Source organism: Chrysemys picta, chromosome 5 (assembly GCF_011386835.1).
Source record: "Chrysemys picta bellii isolate R12L10 chromosome 5, ASM1138683v2, whole genome shotgun sequence".
Lineage (NCBI taxonomy): Eukaryota > Metazoa > Chordata > Testudines > Emydidae > Chrysemys > Chrysemys picta.
The window spans coordinates 58,991,715-59,007,556 of record NC_088795.1 but is presented as its reverse complement, the minus strand read 5'-3'; the positions used below and the strand labels follow the sequence as shown (position 1 = coordinate 59,007,556).

General features: G+C 40.9%; 1 protein-coding gene across 5 annotated transcripts in view; it reads right to left on the bottom strand.

The window, feature by feature from the left end:
• The window catches only part of DCLK2 (doublecortin like kinase 2), a 153,967-nt gene that overhangs the window by 72,431 nt on the left and 65,694 nt on the right, over positions 1–15,842 (bottom strand). For 3 of the 5 annotated variants that reach the window (XR_006174410.2, XM_008166098.4, XM_008166100.4), the window contains exons 3-5: positions 7,142–7,244; positions 2,082–2,186; positions 481–531 (exon numbers count right to left, since the gene is read on the bottom strand). Coding sequence is in view for 3 of the 5 variants with exons in the window: in XM_008166098.4 (XP_008164320.1) it covers positions 481–531; positions 2,082–2,186; positions 7,142–7,244 (259 nt within the window). In the remaining 2 variants the exon portion in view is untranslated. The remainder of the gene's footprint in view (positions 1–480; positions 532–2,081; positions 2,187–7,141; positions 7,245–15,842) is intronic. The other 2 variants (XR_006174411.2, XM_008166099.4) reach the window with 1 other exon arrangement.

Genomic DNA, 15,842 nt, shown 5'->3' with positions numbered 1-15,842 from the left:
TTTGCTTCACAAAAAGTTGGAAAACATATAGGGCCTGACTTGTTCTGATGCAAGTTAGTAGCAAATCAGTCCCACATTATTCTGAATTTAGCTACATTTTCAGCAATTCTCGGTCTCAGCTCCAGCTAATCTTGTCTGGTGGTGTTGGTTAAAATTTCTCATTATCACACACTCTAGAATGACTATATACATTCATGGCTTGGAAGGCTGCTTCTCTATATATAGTCAAATTATACCTTAATAAATCTAATTTTACTGCACTGTCTGCAGATGTCTGGCAGTTACAAGCATCACTCACACTCAATCTCTTGCCCACTCAAAGACCTACAGCAACAAGTAGGATAGATCCAATGTACTTTTGTTTTCCAGAGCACAAAATGTGTGTAGCAAACTGTAATACATTCATGGAAATGGAGAGACGGGTAAATGGAAAGGTAAGAGGCATGATGGTGAGATAAAGCCATAATAATAATGGCTCACCTGGGGATTTTGCTGTAGAATAAGCACTGGAGTAGTGGCCACCCCTCTTTACTGCACTCATTCATTTGACACAAAGGAGAAAGACATTAAGGAGAGAAGTTATTCAGCATACACACAAAGGAAGAAGGGAAATGCACAAGCAACAACCACCACCAAAAACTGAAAGAGAAAGTATGGTAAGTATAAGCATAAATACCAAACAATTGGGGTAAAAACCTCAAATCATCTAAGTGATCAAGGTGCCGAAGTCCCAATCATGATTTCAGAGCCTAGAGTCCCATTAAAAGACATTCAATAGGACTGAGACTCCTAAGTCACTTTTGAAAACAGGACATTTGGCACCTCAACCACTTAAGCACTTTTGAAATTTTTACCCTTTGTTTTTATGTAAAGGTTTGAGCAGAATAAAGTTTTAGACTGAAAACTTTGGTGCACGACCTGTCTACTTGGGTCTGTGGACATTGCTTAGCACATTCTGAGCTTTATTAGAGTATAAATAAATCATAAAATGAAAATATTAGTACTAATCGCTACATTTTGAACTAAATTAATTGAAGAGTTACACCCCATACAATCCCAATGAAGTTAACAGGCTTGCATGATGTATGTGTACATCAGTTATGAAATCAGCCTTTTATGTACTGCCCTTTCTTTTCTTATGATTACAGTTGTTCTCCGAAACTAAAAAAAATCCTACTTTTACTTGTGATACAAAAGACACAAAATGACAATGAAAATCACTCTACAAGGCAGTAAATATTGATTTGAAAATAATAAAATAGGATCATATTCTGTCTTTGATATGCACACAGGAGCTGCACATATAACCACAATCAGAACATGGCACTATATATTTTAATATTCAATGGCTCAATGCCAGTGTCACTTTTCCCCAGTGGAGAGAAAAAACATTTGGATTTTGCTGTATTTTGGGGTGGGGATGAGGGAAAACCACAACAACTTGTGAGGTAAAAGGTAAAAGCAAAATTTTTCCCATTTTTCTCATTTTCAAGTAAAAATACCCAATGCTTGGAAATGTGCTATTCAGTCAGACTAGCAGCAGGTGAAGAGACAATTTGGACATTACTATAAAATGACAGGAAGTATGAGAAGAAAAGGTGTTTATGCAATTTCACAGGGCAACTTACAACAGCTCAAAGAAGCAAACTGCTATATTTTGACAGTGTTCAATATATGAAAGGGGAAAAACCCTAAATTTGAAACACAGAAGGGTATATTTTTAATGTAATGAATGGGGATTTAACCAGATGATCCCATTTCAGTTAATAGGGGTCTTCTGCAAATCCAACCCCATGCTGAAAATTTATCCTTAAATGTACAATTAGCACAAGTCACTGTAAACATTCACAAATTCAAACCTTTTTGGCTTATAATGAAAAAGAATCTCTTTTCTTTACAGGATGCAGAATAAATGCATTTCAGTGTATAAAATCTATGTGGCATAACTTGGCGTTTCAGGTTCTTCATCATGAAATACATGACATTTCCACTTCATAAAAAGATGGCAATCTTTTAAGTCCATTCAACAAATTACAAGTTTCATATGCTCTGAATATTCAGCTATTTTCTTATAATTGTACCTGAAGCAGGTGACTTGCTTCGACGTGAGGGTCCTGGGCTTTTGGATCCAGATTGTCTTGGTGTACCAGGTGAACGGGAATATGACGACTTCATAACACGACATTCTGGAAGGAAACAGATGGAGTTTGGAAAATATTTCAGTGTACGGATTCAATTCTAAATCAGACCACCTATGGTAGTAGTTTATTGCCCATGAAATAAACTTATATTTTCCAAACATTTCTGCCAAATTAAATAAAACTAATTTACAGAAGAATCCAAAAAAACTAACCCACATACTATATAAATTCTATTTTGAATTGGCCAAATACTGAAATATTCTGAATGCAGTACTTCTCCATGCCTTGAAGTTGAATTCATAGTACAATTCAAATTTGTATCCAGACATATGTCAGACAGTGAAGTGGATGGAGTGGTTCTTCTGATGCCTCACCAACCTCTGTAATGACAGTTCTATATAATACAGCATCACACATGCTGGAACACATGTTGACACACTGGAAATCTTGTTAACTGGACTGAAACCTGCGCCTTCTGCCTCTTCAAGCCAATTTCATTTTAGCCTAACTCTAAGACAGTTGGGTTATTTTTGCCAGAAGTGCAGTGCCATTCCTACCAATTTTCAGAGGAAGTGAGAAATGCCTACGGACACCAAAGGGCAGAGCCAATAAAGTTATCTTCTCCCACACACCTATCACATACATCTATTAATAAAGGGAAGCCAAGAGACAAAAGGAACCAATATTCACACACACACACACACACACACACACACACACACACACACACACACACACACACTGCCTTCTTGGGAAGTTTTTCATTCCTGCAGTTAACACCCATTACTAAACTTTCACCATCTCTCTGACCAATTTTCCTCCCCATTTCCCAAATGCCATCAATTCAACCCAACCCACCAACAAATGAATTCACCCATGCCACTGGATCAATTTATCAAAATCAAATACAAAATGATTCAAATCCCCACGAAACAAAGTCAACCCTGCTTATGCCAAACAACCTTCCTCCCGTATTACCAAATCAATTCAAACCTTCCTGCCCTCTTCACTTCTCCAGGTCCCTATTTTACCATCCTCAGGCTATTCTGTCCCATGATACATTACTACTTCTCTCCAAACCAATTAAGATTGTCCCAACCCATCTAATTCACAGGGCCTCTCCATGACTTCAGCTGCTTCCATTTACATGCTCCAGGCAAGAGTGGCAGGGCTTAGACTAGGATCCCTATACTCTTTCCACCACTTGCTTCAAGGGAGACACAGCCATTTAGTTCTCACACCAGACCACTAACGTCATAGAATCATAGAATATCAGAGTTGGAAGGGACCTCAAGAGGTCATCTAGTCCAACCCCCTGCTCAAAGCAGGACCAATTCCCAGCTAAATCATCCCAGCCAGGGCTTTGTCAAGCCGGGCCTTAAAAACCTCCAAGGAAGGAGATTCCACCACCTCCCTAGGTAACGCATTCCAGTGTTTCACCACCCTCCTAGTGAAATAGTTTTCCCTGATATCCAACCTGGACCTCCCCCACTGCAACTTGAGACCATTGCTCCTTGTTCTATCATCTGCCACCACTGAGAACAGCCGAGCTCCATCCTCTTTGGAACCCCCCTTCAGGTAGTTGAAGACTGCTATCAAATCCCCCCTCATTCTTCTCTTCTGGAGACTAAACAATCCCAGTTCTCTCAGCCTCTCCTCATAAGTCATGTGCTCCAGACCCCTAATCATTTTTGTTGCCCTCCGTTGGACTCTTTCCAATTTCTCCACATCCTTCTTGTAGTGTGGGGCCCAAAACTGGACACAGTATTCCAGATGAGGCCTCACCAATGTCGAATAAAGGGGAACGATCACGTTCCTCGATCTGCTGGCAATGCCCCTACTTATACAGCCCAAAATGCCGTTAGCCTTCTTGGCAACAAGAGCACACTGTTGACTCATATCCAGCTTCTCGTCCACTGTGACCCCTAGGTCCTTTTCTGCAGAACTGCTACCTAGCCATTCGGTCCCTAGTCTGTAGCAGTGCATGGGATTCTTCTGTCCTAAGTGCAGGACTCTGCACTTGTCCTTGTTGAACCTCATCAGGTTTTTTTCGGCCCAATCCTCTAATTTGTCTAGGTCCCTCTGTATCCGATCCCTACCCTCTAGTGTATCTACCACGCCTCCTAGTTTAGTGTCATCTGCAAACTTGCTGAGAGTGCAGTCCACACCATCCTCCAGATCATTAATAAAGATATTAAACAAAACCGGCCCCAGGACCGACCCTTGGGGCACTCCGCTTGAAACCGGCTGCCAACTAGACATGGAGCCATTGATCACTACACGTTGAGCCCGACGATCTAGCCAGCTTTCTATCCACCTTACAGTCCATTCATCCAGCCCATACTTCTTTAACTTGGCGGCAAGAATACTGTGGGAGACCGTATCAAAAGCTTTGCTAAAGTCAAGGAATAACACATCCACTGCTTTCCCCTCATCCACAGAGCCAGTTATCTCATCATAGAAGGCAATTAGGTTAGTCAGGCACGACTTCCCCTTCGTGAATCCATGCTGACTGTTCCTGATCACTTTCCTCTCCTCTAAATGTTTCATAATTGATTCCTTGAGGACCTGCTCCATGATTTTTCCAGGGACTGAGGTGAGGCTGACTGGCCTGTAGTTCCCCGGATCCTCCTTCTTCCCTTTTTTAAAGATGGGCACTACATTAGCCTTTTTCCAGTCATCTGGGACCTCCCCTGATCGCCATGAGTTTTCAAAAATAATGGCTAATGGCTCTGCAATCTCACCCGCCAACTCCTTTAGCACCCTCGGATGCAGCGCATCCGGCCCCATGGACTTGTGCACGTCCAGTTTTTCTAAATAGTCCCGAACCACTTCTTTCTCCACAGAGGGTTGGTCACCTTCTCCCCATGCTGTACTGCCCAGTGCAGCAATCTGGGAGCTGACCTTGTTCGTGAAGACAGAGGCAAAAAAATCATTGAGTACATTAGCTTTTTCCACATCCTCGGTCACTAGGTTGCCTCCCTCATTCAGTAAGGGGCCCACACTTTCCTTGATTTTCTTCTTGTTGCTAACATACCTGAAGAAACCCTTCTTGTTACTCTTAACATCTCTTGCTAACTGCAACTCCAAGTGTGATTTGGCCTTCCTGATTTCACTCCTGCACGCCTGAGCAAAAAACGTCCAGCTTTTGGGTCTATTCTCAGACTCCTGCCTCTCCTGCTGAGTCTCCAGCATTTGACCAGCTACCAAGGGTGGACAGGATTAGTGACTGCTCCCCTCCCAGCCCCCACGCCATACCATTAAGTTCTATTGCTGACCCTGAGCTACCCTTCTCTTCCACTGAGACCCCCCAGAGTTACTGCAGCTTCTAAGCAAAAAGCCCAACTCAGATAGCCTGGGTGTGAGGTACTGGGGAGAGGGAGAACTGATGGACTGGGGCTGGAAGGTAAACTATGGCCTTGTCTAGACTATGATTTGGAAGATATTAGTTAATATGTCAGCTCTCCTCTAAGGCCTGTGTGAGGTTAAAGCTTCAAACTCGACCTGTCCAATTCATGTTAAAGGCATGCTGCCTTGTCTACACTAGGCTGTTAATACATGCTAGCTAATACTTTCCAAATCCAAGCCCAGACAAGTCCTAATGGATTCAGGGGAGAGGGACCAATGGAAAGCAAGGAAAAATAGAATTAATGCATTAGATGAAACGGAGATAATTAAAGTAAGACTAATAGTTGCGGGGTAGGGGTGAGGAAACCACTTTTAGATCTTGACATCGTCTTCAGGCTTTTTGCATTACCAGTGCAGGCCGCTCAGTCTCACATAGGCCTGAGAGCAGAGCTGATGGGGAAGGCCACCAGGATTAGAGTTCGTTGCAATTTTTTCCCGCAATAATAAAATTTTCATTTTTGTCAAAAATAATTCAGGTGTTTATAGAAAAAAACAAATTGAGAGAGAGGAAAAAAGTTTTTTTTCCCACACAGCCTAAAACACTCCCTGAATGATCTGTGGGCATTTCATAAGAGACCAATGCCAAGCATCCTCTCTTCATAAGTATTTTCATTCAAGGGAGGGTAATTTGGTTCAGTAGCTGAACCAGTGTCAATACACTGGAAGAACCAAGGAGGCAGATCACTCACAATAAGGAGAAAAAATAATTAGAAACTAAGCTTTGCCAGCCTAACACAGGATCTGGCAACAGTACTCTCCTAGATTCTGATAACCGCATTTCCATGAGACTTGGAATATTTCGAATATTAAAGATGTATAATGAGATGTGCTGGTGAGAGAAACTGTGCAATAAATAGTGTGAATCAGTCTCAAATTTCAGCATAAATAATTTCACATTATTTGAGATTCCAAATTGAATAATCTTTTCAAAGGTAGTTTTAGAATTTCTGCATTTACATTATAGGGTTTCTCTCTTTATTGGAAAACAACTTTCTAGCAGCTAATACAGAGCCAGGGTATAAATATCTACTGATGTAAAGAAAGCATGAGTGCACAAGCTCATTCTTCTCTATGAGTTTACAATAAAATAATAACTGATTTATGTTCATATAAACGGGCTAAGATGCAGGTTTTTAATAGACTTTTGGAATGAATGGAATAATTCTTGTAGGTCTGCAAACAGCTACATATGTGATTTGGGGGGGGGGGGGGGGGGGAAATCTCAAAACAGGAACATGGGGACCAAGTTAGAACCCGTCAAAGTCAGTGGAAATATTCTTATTGACTTCAGTGATCAGGCCTTTGAAGCAGATTAAAAGCACCCTTTTCAAAGTTCACTGCCTTTCACCACATCCTTTTAAGTACAAGGTCCGTTGCCCATGAAGAATAAACCAGGTTTACAAAACGCACTCTGACAAATGGACTGGAGCTAAACTAGTGTTTGGAAAATTATTTTATTAAAGAAACATGTTCAGTAGAAAAAATTATTTCAGTAAGTTTCTCCAAAAACACTTTTGAATCAGGAAGGGGAAAAAGGGGGGGGGGGAGTTCAGGGAGAATTGAACATTTCAATAGGTTTAAACTAGCCTTACCACTATGATCCAGTACAAAGTCATCTTGAGCATAACGATATTTCTCAGGTCCGCAGGCAATGAAAACATCATCATCTCCAAAAAAGTCCTGCAAGCAGGTAACCTAAAAGCCAAAATAAGTAAGAAAGTGTGCAAAATATTTCCAAGATGAAGTTAATAGCTAGACAGCTAACAAAACCCAACAAATCTGTGCTTTCTTTTCACAGTTCTGTGACTCCCTACAGCACTGGGTATCATATGTTTTTTTCCACAATGACAGACCCTTACCAGTTTTCAAGTACTATAGAGCAGTGGTTTTCAACTGGGGGGGTACACAGAGGTCTTCCAGGAGGTACATCCACTCATCTAGATATTTGTCTAGTTTCACAACAGGCTACATAAAAAGCACTAGCGAAGTCAGTACAAACTAAAATTTCATACAGACAATATGAGAAAGTAAGGAATTTTTCAGCAATAGTGTGCTGTGACACTTTTGTATTTTTATGTATTTTATGTGCTGAAACTTGGGCGTACATAAGCCAAATCTGACTCCTGAAAGAAGTACAGTAGTCTGGAAAGGTTGAGAACCACTGCTGTAGAGTCATTCTTAAAGTAAACAAGCCAGAAAACTTCAATGTCAAAAATGTAAACTACACAATTTTTAAATAAGTAGCCTTCACTGACACTAGTACACATATAATCATTTATAATTGGGTGTAAATATTTATGGCTTTGACAGAAATGACTACAAGACATTATTGAACTGTCAAAGTTGACATTTATATTTAAAATTTCCAAATGAATTATTCACAGGAAAATCCTTCTTCCAAAATTACTCACATTACTCCGATTATAACCAAAGTGTCCCTACATTTCTGTTTGTTTTCAGAGTGGCATTTTAATAATATAAAAGATTATTAAAGTATGTTTTTACCAAATAGTTATAACAAATTAAAAATTGTTTCCTTTTTACTAAAATCTATTCACTAGTACAATAATATGCAAATCATAAAATACAAGCTACACTGAGTGAAGCTTTGTACTTAAAAAAAATTCAATATCAGCGGTGTGATATCTATGGATGAAAAGCACTATAAGAACGAAGTGTTATAGATAGGTATTGAGGGAGTTAAGATTTCTCAGCAGTATTCATACTAAACACTTTATTCCTTGTTCAAGTTTCAGATAAATAGCTATTTGTTAAACAACGCAATTTAGTATGAAAAATACCACACAAAAACAAAAACTGTTTGTGTGGAAGGTGTTCTATGAAATAAACTGTATTACAAAACATTCTGTAGAGTACAATAATAGAGGAACAGAGTACAAAAAACCTAATAGTATGTGCGTCTGTAAAGTAAATATTGCCAAATCTTCAGCTATGGCCCATTGCATTGAAAATGGCAATATGTATCCAGACAGTGCCCCTTTCAGATCCTGAGAAGCAGAGGGAAAGAAAAAGGACTTTGAGTGCAAGAAATACACGTGGACAAAGTAGGTACAGGACAACAGGCTCTTCTGCAGATGCAGGCGCCTTAGGTGTAATTCTGTTTCTATCAGAGTCAAAGTAAAGTTCCTGTTGATTTCAATGGGGGGAAGGATCTGAACCATTATCTGTAGTGGGGAGCAACTCCACGTGAGGGTATTTTCTTTAGAGAATCTTATAATCATTATATAGATATGTGTCACTGGGATTTTAGAACTTGCTACAGTGCATTTTAAATCCTGTCCTTTCACTCACATGCTGAATCCTAATGTCAGAGGTAAATAATCAGATCTAGTAAACAAGTGAAAATATAGGGAGGGATTTTCAGATGCATTCAGCATTGATCTGTCTCTGCTCCCACTGAAATCAGTGGAATCACTACTTAAATGGGAGTTGAGTTAGGCCTATCCTGAGCAACCTTAAGTATTACAGTGGTGGGGGGAAAGCCTTTGAAACAGATTTAAGAGCATTCATACAAAATGAAGTTTACATGGCTAGTATTTTTCTGTATTCCTTATGCTGTTATTAAAGCAACACTGTTTAAGAAGTGTCTCCCCATACCTCTCACAGCTTAGCTTCACCCTGATCCTGAAGTCAGGACATAAAATCCTTGCACTAATTGCAACACAATCTATTAGCAGGGAAAGGACTATGGTATTATGAATACAAATATTAGGACTTCATTACACAATCAAATATCAGGAAAGGATGGCTTGACAGAGAACAAGCTCTCTTTAAAAAAAAAAAAAAACAGCACAGAAGAAAACTCCAAGCAATGTTTATTTGCAAACACAGAAAGGAAAAGTGGGAAGAGCTCTGAAGAGTAAGTCCCTCTAACATTACAAACCCTGCAACAGCTAGGAGAGCTGTAACCATTTAGCAAGACTAAAATAATTTTGTACTGTAATAAAGAGCTCAAAAACCTACTGTTTCTAAGGAATGGACTTTTTCCTTCTGGTCCAGCTGCCCAACAATAAAGTTTGCATATATTGGCCACTGTGATAATAGTAAATATTGGCTGATGTACAGGAAGGGTTTCTAGTGCCTGCAGTAGAAAGACACTCAGAATATCAATGACTCAGCTGCCTGCAAGATCATTCAAACAAGGCATTCACAAGCTGTGCAGTTGTCATGGCAGCTAAAACAGTGATAACAGTATGTTGCTCTTACAGTAAGATTCTCAATACACTAAAACATGCAATCTAGAACATTTGTTTGATTCTATTACAAAGCTCAGTCGTACAACACTCCCTCCACCAAATGACAAAACTTATTTATTTTTACTTTATCACCATAACAATAAATGTCTAGTGTCATTGACTGGAGACTATTTGACCTATACTTAATATTGATGCTTTTAGTTTAAATGAAAAGGCAATGACACCTGGAATCACAATGACTGAATATTTCAGAAAGTAGTTTTATTAAGATAAGAAAGAAGTGGACTGATTTTCCTATCTTTTTAAATAACTATATATGCCAAAAGGTAGAAGTTGCTTCTTTGCCCAGACTTTTGAAACAAAATATGTTTTTAAGAGACCATCATGTTTAACATAAATCCTTCCCATTGGGGGGAATCATTCCTTCATAGAAAAATATGGAAGTGGCACTGGGTGAGAGGGCAGCTGCGAGAAAAACCTTCAGTTTTCAGTTCAGGCCTGGGGGGAAAAGCTGCCCCTCACCCACAATTGGAGGATCCATTTTCTTATCTGGGAAGGAGGCCTTAAAATGCTGTCATGGTTAACGCTTGTTAAAACAGTATTAATTCCCTCATCTCTGAATGGATTAGGAATTATCAGCAACAGTGGCAGCATGCATAGCACCATAAACCAGCTATACTGCTGGTGGCGTGGTCATACAGGAATTAGGTAGAGAGACTTCACCTCTGTGTATTTGGTCAAGGAGCTATGGATCTTAAGCCAGAGTCTGATGCAGATGCCTGCCTCTTCTATGTGGCCTCCAACCGTAAGTCACAGCAGGGAATGAAGCACTGCAGCAATTTTGCTTTTAATATACATGGTTTATTTTTATTCACTGGTAGGTGCACAATCAAGTCACAATTACAAACATGGATACAGAAATACAAGTATAGTGGATATTCAGTTACACCGGTGAATATTATAATCCAACAATGACAGATTCAAAGTAACAAGCTTCAATTATTTATTAGCACAGGGGTTCTCAAACTTCATTGCACCTCAACCCCCTTCTAATAACAAAAATTACTACAAGCCCATGGGCTTCATCCCCAGGCAAGGGGCCTATAAACTAGTCCAGCTGCCCAGGGTTGAAGCTCTTGGGCTGCGGGCCCCAGCAACTTTAAGTCAGCCCTGGCAACCCCATTAAAATGTGGTCATGACCCACTTTGGGGGGTCCCGACCCACAGTTTGTGAACCGTTGTATTAGCATATGGCTGAGACGCATCTCTGGAATAACGATTTCCCCTCTTCCCTCATCAAAGGGGCTGGTCTAACCCTACCTTGTTTACAAAATTTAAAAAGTTTGAAAGACAAAAACCATTTATTTAGCAAGAATTGAAAGTCATATCACTTGTCCAGTCAAACAATCAAATAGTGAGTTAAAGGCTAAATATTTTAAAATAAAAATTCTGGAATGCTCCTGTTTTCCTGGAAAATTGGGCTAATTTCTTTTCTGTCTACCTAGTTATTTGTATGGCCCTTGTCAGCATACTATCCAAACAGCGCCCCCCAAAAAATACTAAAATAAACTCATCACCTGAAGAAGAAATTTTTGACTTTCCTAATACAAAGGAGTTTAAGTAGGTGATTTTGACTAAGAAGAGCTATTGAGGGAAAGATAAGTTAAATAAATGGTTTGTGTTTACTTTGAATGCCGGTCCAAAAGTCAACTATATTGTTTAATTTTTTTTAAATTATACCTCAACCTTTTGCTGTTTTGAAAGAGATTCATCAACCTAGAGATTTTATTAAAAGATACACTTTTCCCCAGTTTCCTCAGCATCTACTATGCAGATAATACTTTGAATGAAATGTGTTGGTGGGTAGTCCAATATGAAAAGCATGTCAGCTATTCACGTTATTTAAGCATCAAAATGTGGTCTGTGAAAGTGGTTAAATGCACACCTGTTACTAGGGTAACAGTCTGGCTATGGGAGCAAATGCCTGTTATGCAAACCTGGATGTCGCTGAAAACAAGTGTTCAATTCAAAAAAAAAAAAAATTCATAACAGAAGATCAGTCAGTGTGCAGTCATTTAATGCAATAAAGATGGCAACAGCAGTGCTGCACATAAGCAAGTCATAGCAATGCGTGACGTGCTGGCAAACTGTGAAAACTCCCATGGGTTAAGTAACAATTCTTTCATTAAGCCTGTTATAAAGGATTAGCTTTTCCAAAAGTAATTAGTCGTTTTGGATGCTTAACTTGAGATACCTAAAGAGTAATCAACATTGTCTGAAAATCAGGCCCCCTTTTAAGATATCTTAGATTGGCAGCCAAAAATTGGAGTTTTCAAATCACTAGTCACTTTTGAAAGTCTTGGCCTAGCTGTTTTCCAGTTCACATGCAAGGGCTCTGTGACAGTGTACCTCGTAAGGCTTTTTGGGGGGGGTGCTCATAAATGTATCTATGATATAACTGGAATAGGGTTTTGCTACATATGCCATGTAACACATCTATGTAAAGATTATGATCTACGGGTTATGTTCATCCTAGCTGTATGCAGGCACCATTTGTGTGTTCAAAGTTATGAACGTTGGCTGTATAAATGCTAGGGTTACCATATCTCATAAATAAAAAAAGAGGACCCTCCACGGGCCCTGGCCCCGCCCATTCCCCACCCCCAGCCCCGCCCCAACTCCGCCCCTTCTCCACCCTAACTCCGCCCCATCCTTCCTTCCACTCCCAGCCAGGGGGAAAGGGCTGCCCCAGTGCTACTGGCTTCAGGGTTTGCCGGGCAGCCCCCAGACCCTGCGCCCCCAGCCGGCGCTTCCCCAGCGCAGCTGGAGCCCAGGAGGTGAAGCACCCAGCCGGGGGTGCAGGGTCTGGAGGCTGCTCGGCAAACCGTGAAGCCGGTAGCGCTCGGGCTTTGGGCAGCCCCTATGCCTCCGGACCCTGCGCCCCCAGCCGGGCACTTCCCCTCCCGGGCTCCGGCAGCGCAGGGTCCGGAGGCACGGGGCTGCCCGAAGCTGGTAGCGCTCGGGCAGCCCGGCTCTTAAACAGAGCCGAAGAGTCGGGGAGGAGCAGAGCCGCCACTTTCCCGGACATGTTTGGCTTTTTGGCAATTCCCCCCGGACGGGGGTTTGACTGCCGAAAAGCCAGACATGTCCGGGAAAAAGAGGACGTATGGTAACCCTAATAAATGCTTAGTAGCCTTAGTTAGAACATTTGGTCACTTCTTGGGAAAGGAATGTGCGAATTAAGTGCTCAATCAGGAAGCACTTAACAGACAAAAGAGCTTGGAAGACTCCAATCCACATAAGAAGTCTACCCGAGGACGTTCAAGGTAGCATGTGGGTAATGGCTGCTACCTGCAAGTCCTGAGTCATGCATGGGCATGTGACTTGCCCATGTGATTCCGAATCTCCATTTTGTGACTGGATTCTACACAGGGTGAGGAGAGGGTCTCCACCCACAAGAGAAAGTCTATTTAAACCCCTGGGAGACCCCTCCATTTTGTCTTCAGCTGGCTAAAGAAGGAGCCTCTCCACCCCCCAGGATACTTGAAGAAAACTGGGACAAAGGACAGTAACTACAGGGGAAAGAGAAGAACAGGAGTACTTGTGGCACCTTAGAGACTAACAAATTTATTAGAGCATAAGCTTTCGTGGACTACAGCCCACTTCTTCGGATGCATATAGCATATATATGCATCCGAAGAAGTGGGCTGTAGTCCACGAAAGCTTATGCTCTAATAAATTTGTTAACTACAGGGGGTGTGAGTGATTGCTGGACCCAGGCTAAAAGGAGATTAGTCTGTAAAAGGGAGCATACTGGAATTGGTGAGGATCTTATCTGTATTTAGTTTGGTTAGACATAGATTTGCGCACTTTATTTTATTTTGCTTGGTGACTTACTTTGTTCTGTCTGTTACTACTTGGAACCACTTAAATCCTACTTTCTGTATTTTATAAAATCACTTTTTATTTATTAATTAACTCAGAGTATGTATTAATACTTGGGGAGCAAACAACTGTGCATATCTCTCTATTAGTGTTATAGAGGGCGAACAATTTATGAGTTTACCCTGCATAAGCTTTATACAGGATAAAACGGATTTATTTGGGTTTAGACCTCATTGGGAGTTGGGCATCTGAGTGCTAAAGACAAGCATACTTCTGTGAGCTGTTTTCAGGTAAACCTGCAGCTTCGGGACAAGTAATTCAGACCCTGGGTCTGTGTTGGAGCAGACGGGAGTGTCTGGCTCAGCAAGACAGGGTGTTGGAGTCCTGAGCTGGCAGGGAAAATAGGAACAGGGGTAGTCTTGGCACATCAGGTGGCAGCTCCCAGGGGGGTTTCTGTGATCCAACCTGTCACAGGCACTTGTACAAGTATTTGGAATATACATTTCCATTGGGGACCTTGTAGAAAGTAGTCTTAGAAAGTTTCTCCAGCTGCTGTATGGTTGTGACAATAGCAGATAGCCCGCATTTTATTAAAAGAGATGAACTCTCTTTTTGTGTCTACAGAAGTGAGCTTTTACCAAGTTTTTTCTATGTCATGCATAAAACTGCACAGGAGCTTATTATCATAACCAATAATATTGAGATGTGCATCAAAAGGACTTAAACATATACTTTAAAGGTTTCAAGGAGGTCTACTTCACAGGTCAGGCCTAGGATTAGGAAAATAAATGTTTAAAATGTGTTAGATAACAGGTTTTAAATGCTAGTTTAGACAGCATTTAACATCTTTTAACGCATTAGCTGGTTGGGTCATGTTCACATTTTAACTACCGGTAATACATTTTAAAACCCTGTCTACGTGCTTAAATATAATCAATTTGCCTAGCCTAGACACTGCCTGTGCATGTTCTGCCATTGCCTCTGCCATTTTCCCTGAGAATATACCAGGAGGAAACAGCTGTCTAGTGGTGCCTCTCTGACAACGGCACCAGACCTATGCTACTGTACTGCCTCTATTCAAAACGTGCATTCCCACAAAGCAGAGTGGATTAGAAGCTGTGTGCTATAGACTGGACTTTTCAGCCTGGTGCCCCATAATAGGTCAATATGGTGGTGTGAAGAAGCAAAAATATCCAGTGCTGGAAATCCTGTTAGAGTAAAAGTCAATGCTTTTTTTTTTTTTTTTTTTAAACCAAAAAAAGCAGACTCATTTGTTTCAGAGAGCCTTTTCACTTATTTGAACACAGGTGTCTCTGAGCTAGGGCTGTAACTGGTTACCCTTAACCATTAACCCAGCAGCCCCGCGCCGGCTGCAGGGACCTCAATCTCGGACGTATCAGGCAGGCCGGCTGCCCGGAGCGGGCCCCAGCCCCAGCAGCCAGCCAGAGCAACTTCCGCCCCAGCCCCCGCCGTACCAGGCCTGCTGGAGCTACCTTGGTTAATGGTTAGATGGATAAACAATATAATTTTAATCGTTTAACTGGTTATCTTTTTTAACCAAGATTTATATCCCTACCCTGAGCAGGCTCAAAATGAATCAGCATTTCATCACTTCAAAGTGGGGGGCACCTTTCAGATGATCACAAGAAAGGTACAACTATGGTCATCTTCAGTCTAGAGGAAAGCATGACCCAACAGCAGCACCCAGAGATTTAACAATTTAACTACAGCTAAACCAAACAAGCCTGCAAGAGGCTCCATGAGCCAACTAACCAAAAACTGACTTGTTTGCTGAACAGATCCCTGAGAGAACTAATTACAGTATGAGCTAGAAATTCTGAAAATTCTCAGGACATGAAAAAGATAACACTATACAGAAAATTCCCTTTTAGCACTAGTAATATGCGCTATGCAGAATAAATAGAAATTGGAAACACTATTAATGGTAATAATAATAATTTGCACTCGCTTAACAACTTATATTACTTATCCACCACTCTAAAGTTTCTATCGTCATTTTACAGATAGAGAAACAAAAGCACAAAGTCAAGAAACTGGGCAAAAAACATCAGTTAGGCAGTGGCAGAATTGGAAAAACAACAACAGGTCTCCTTCATATCCGCTGCCTGCTCTAGCTCAGACACACTGACTCTATTGCCTCTCAAGTCATTTAATACATGTACGTAATATGC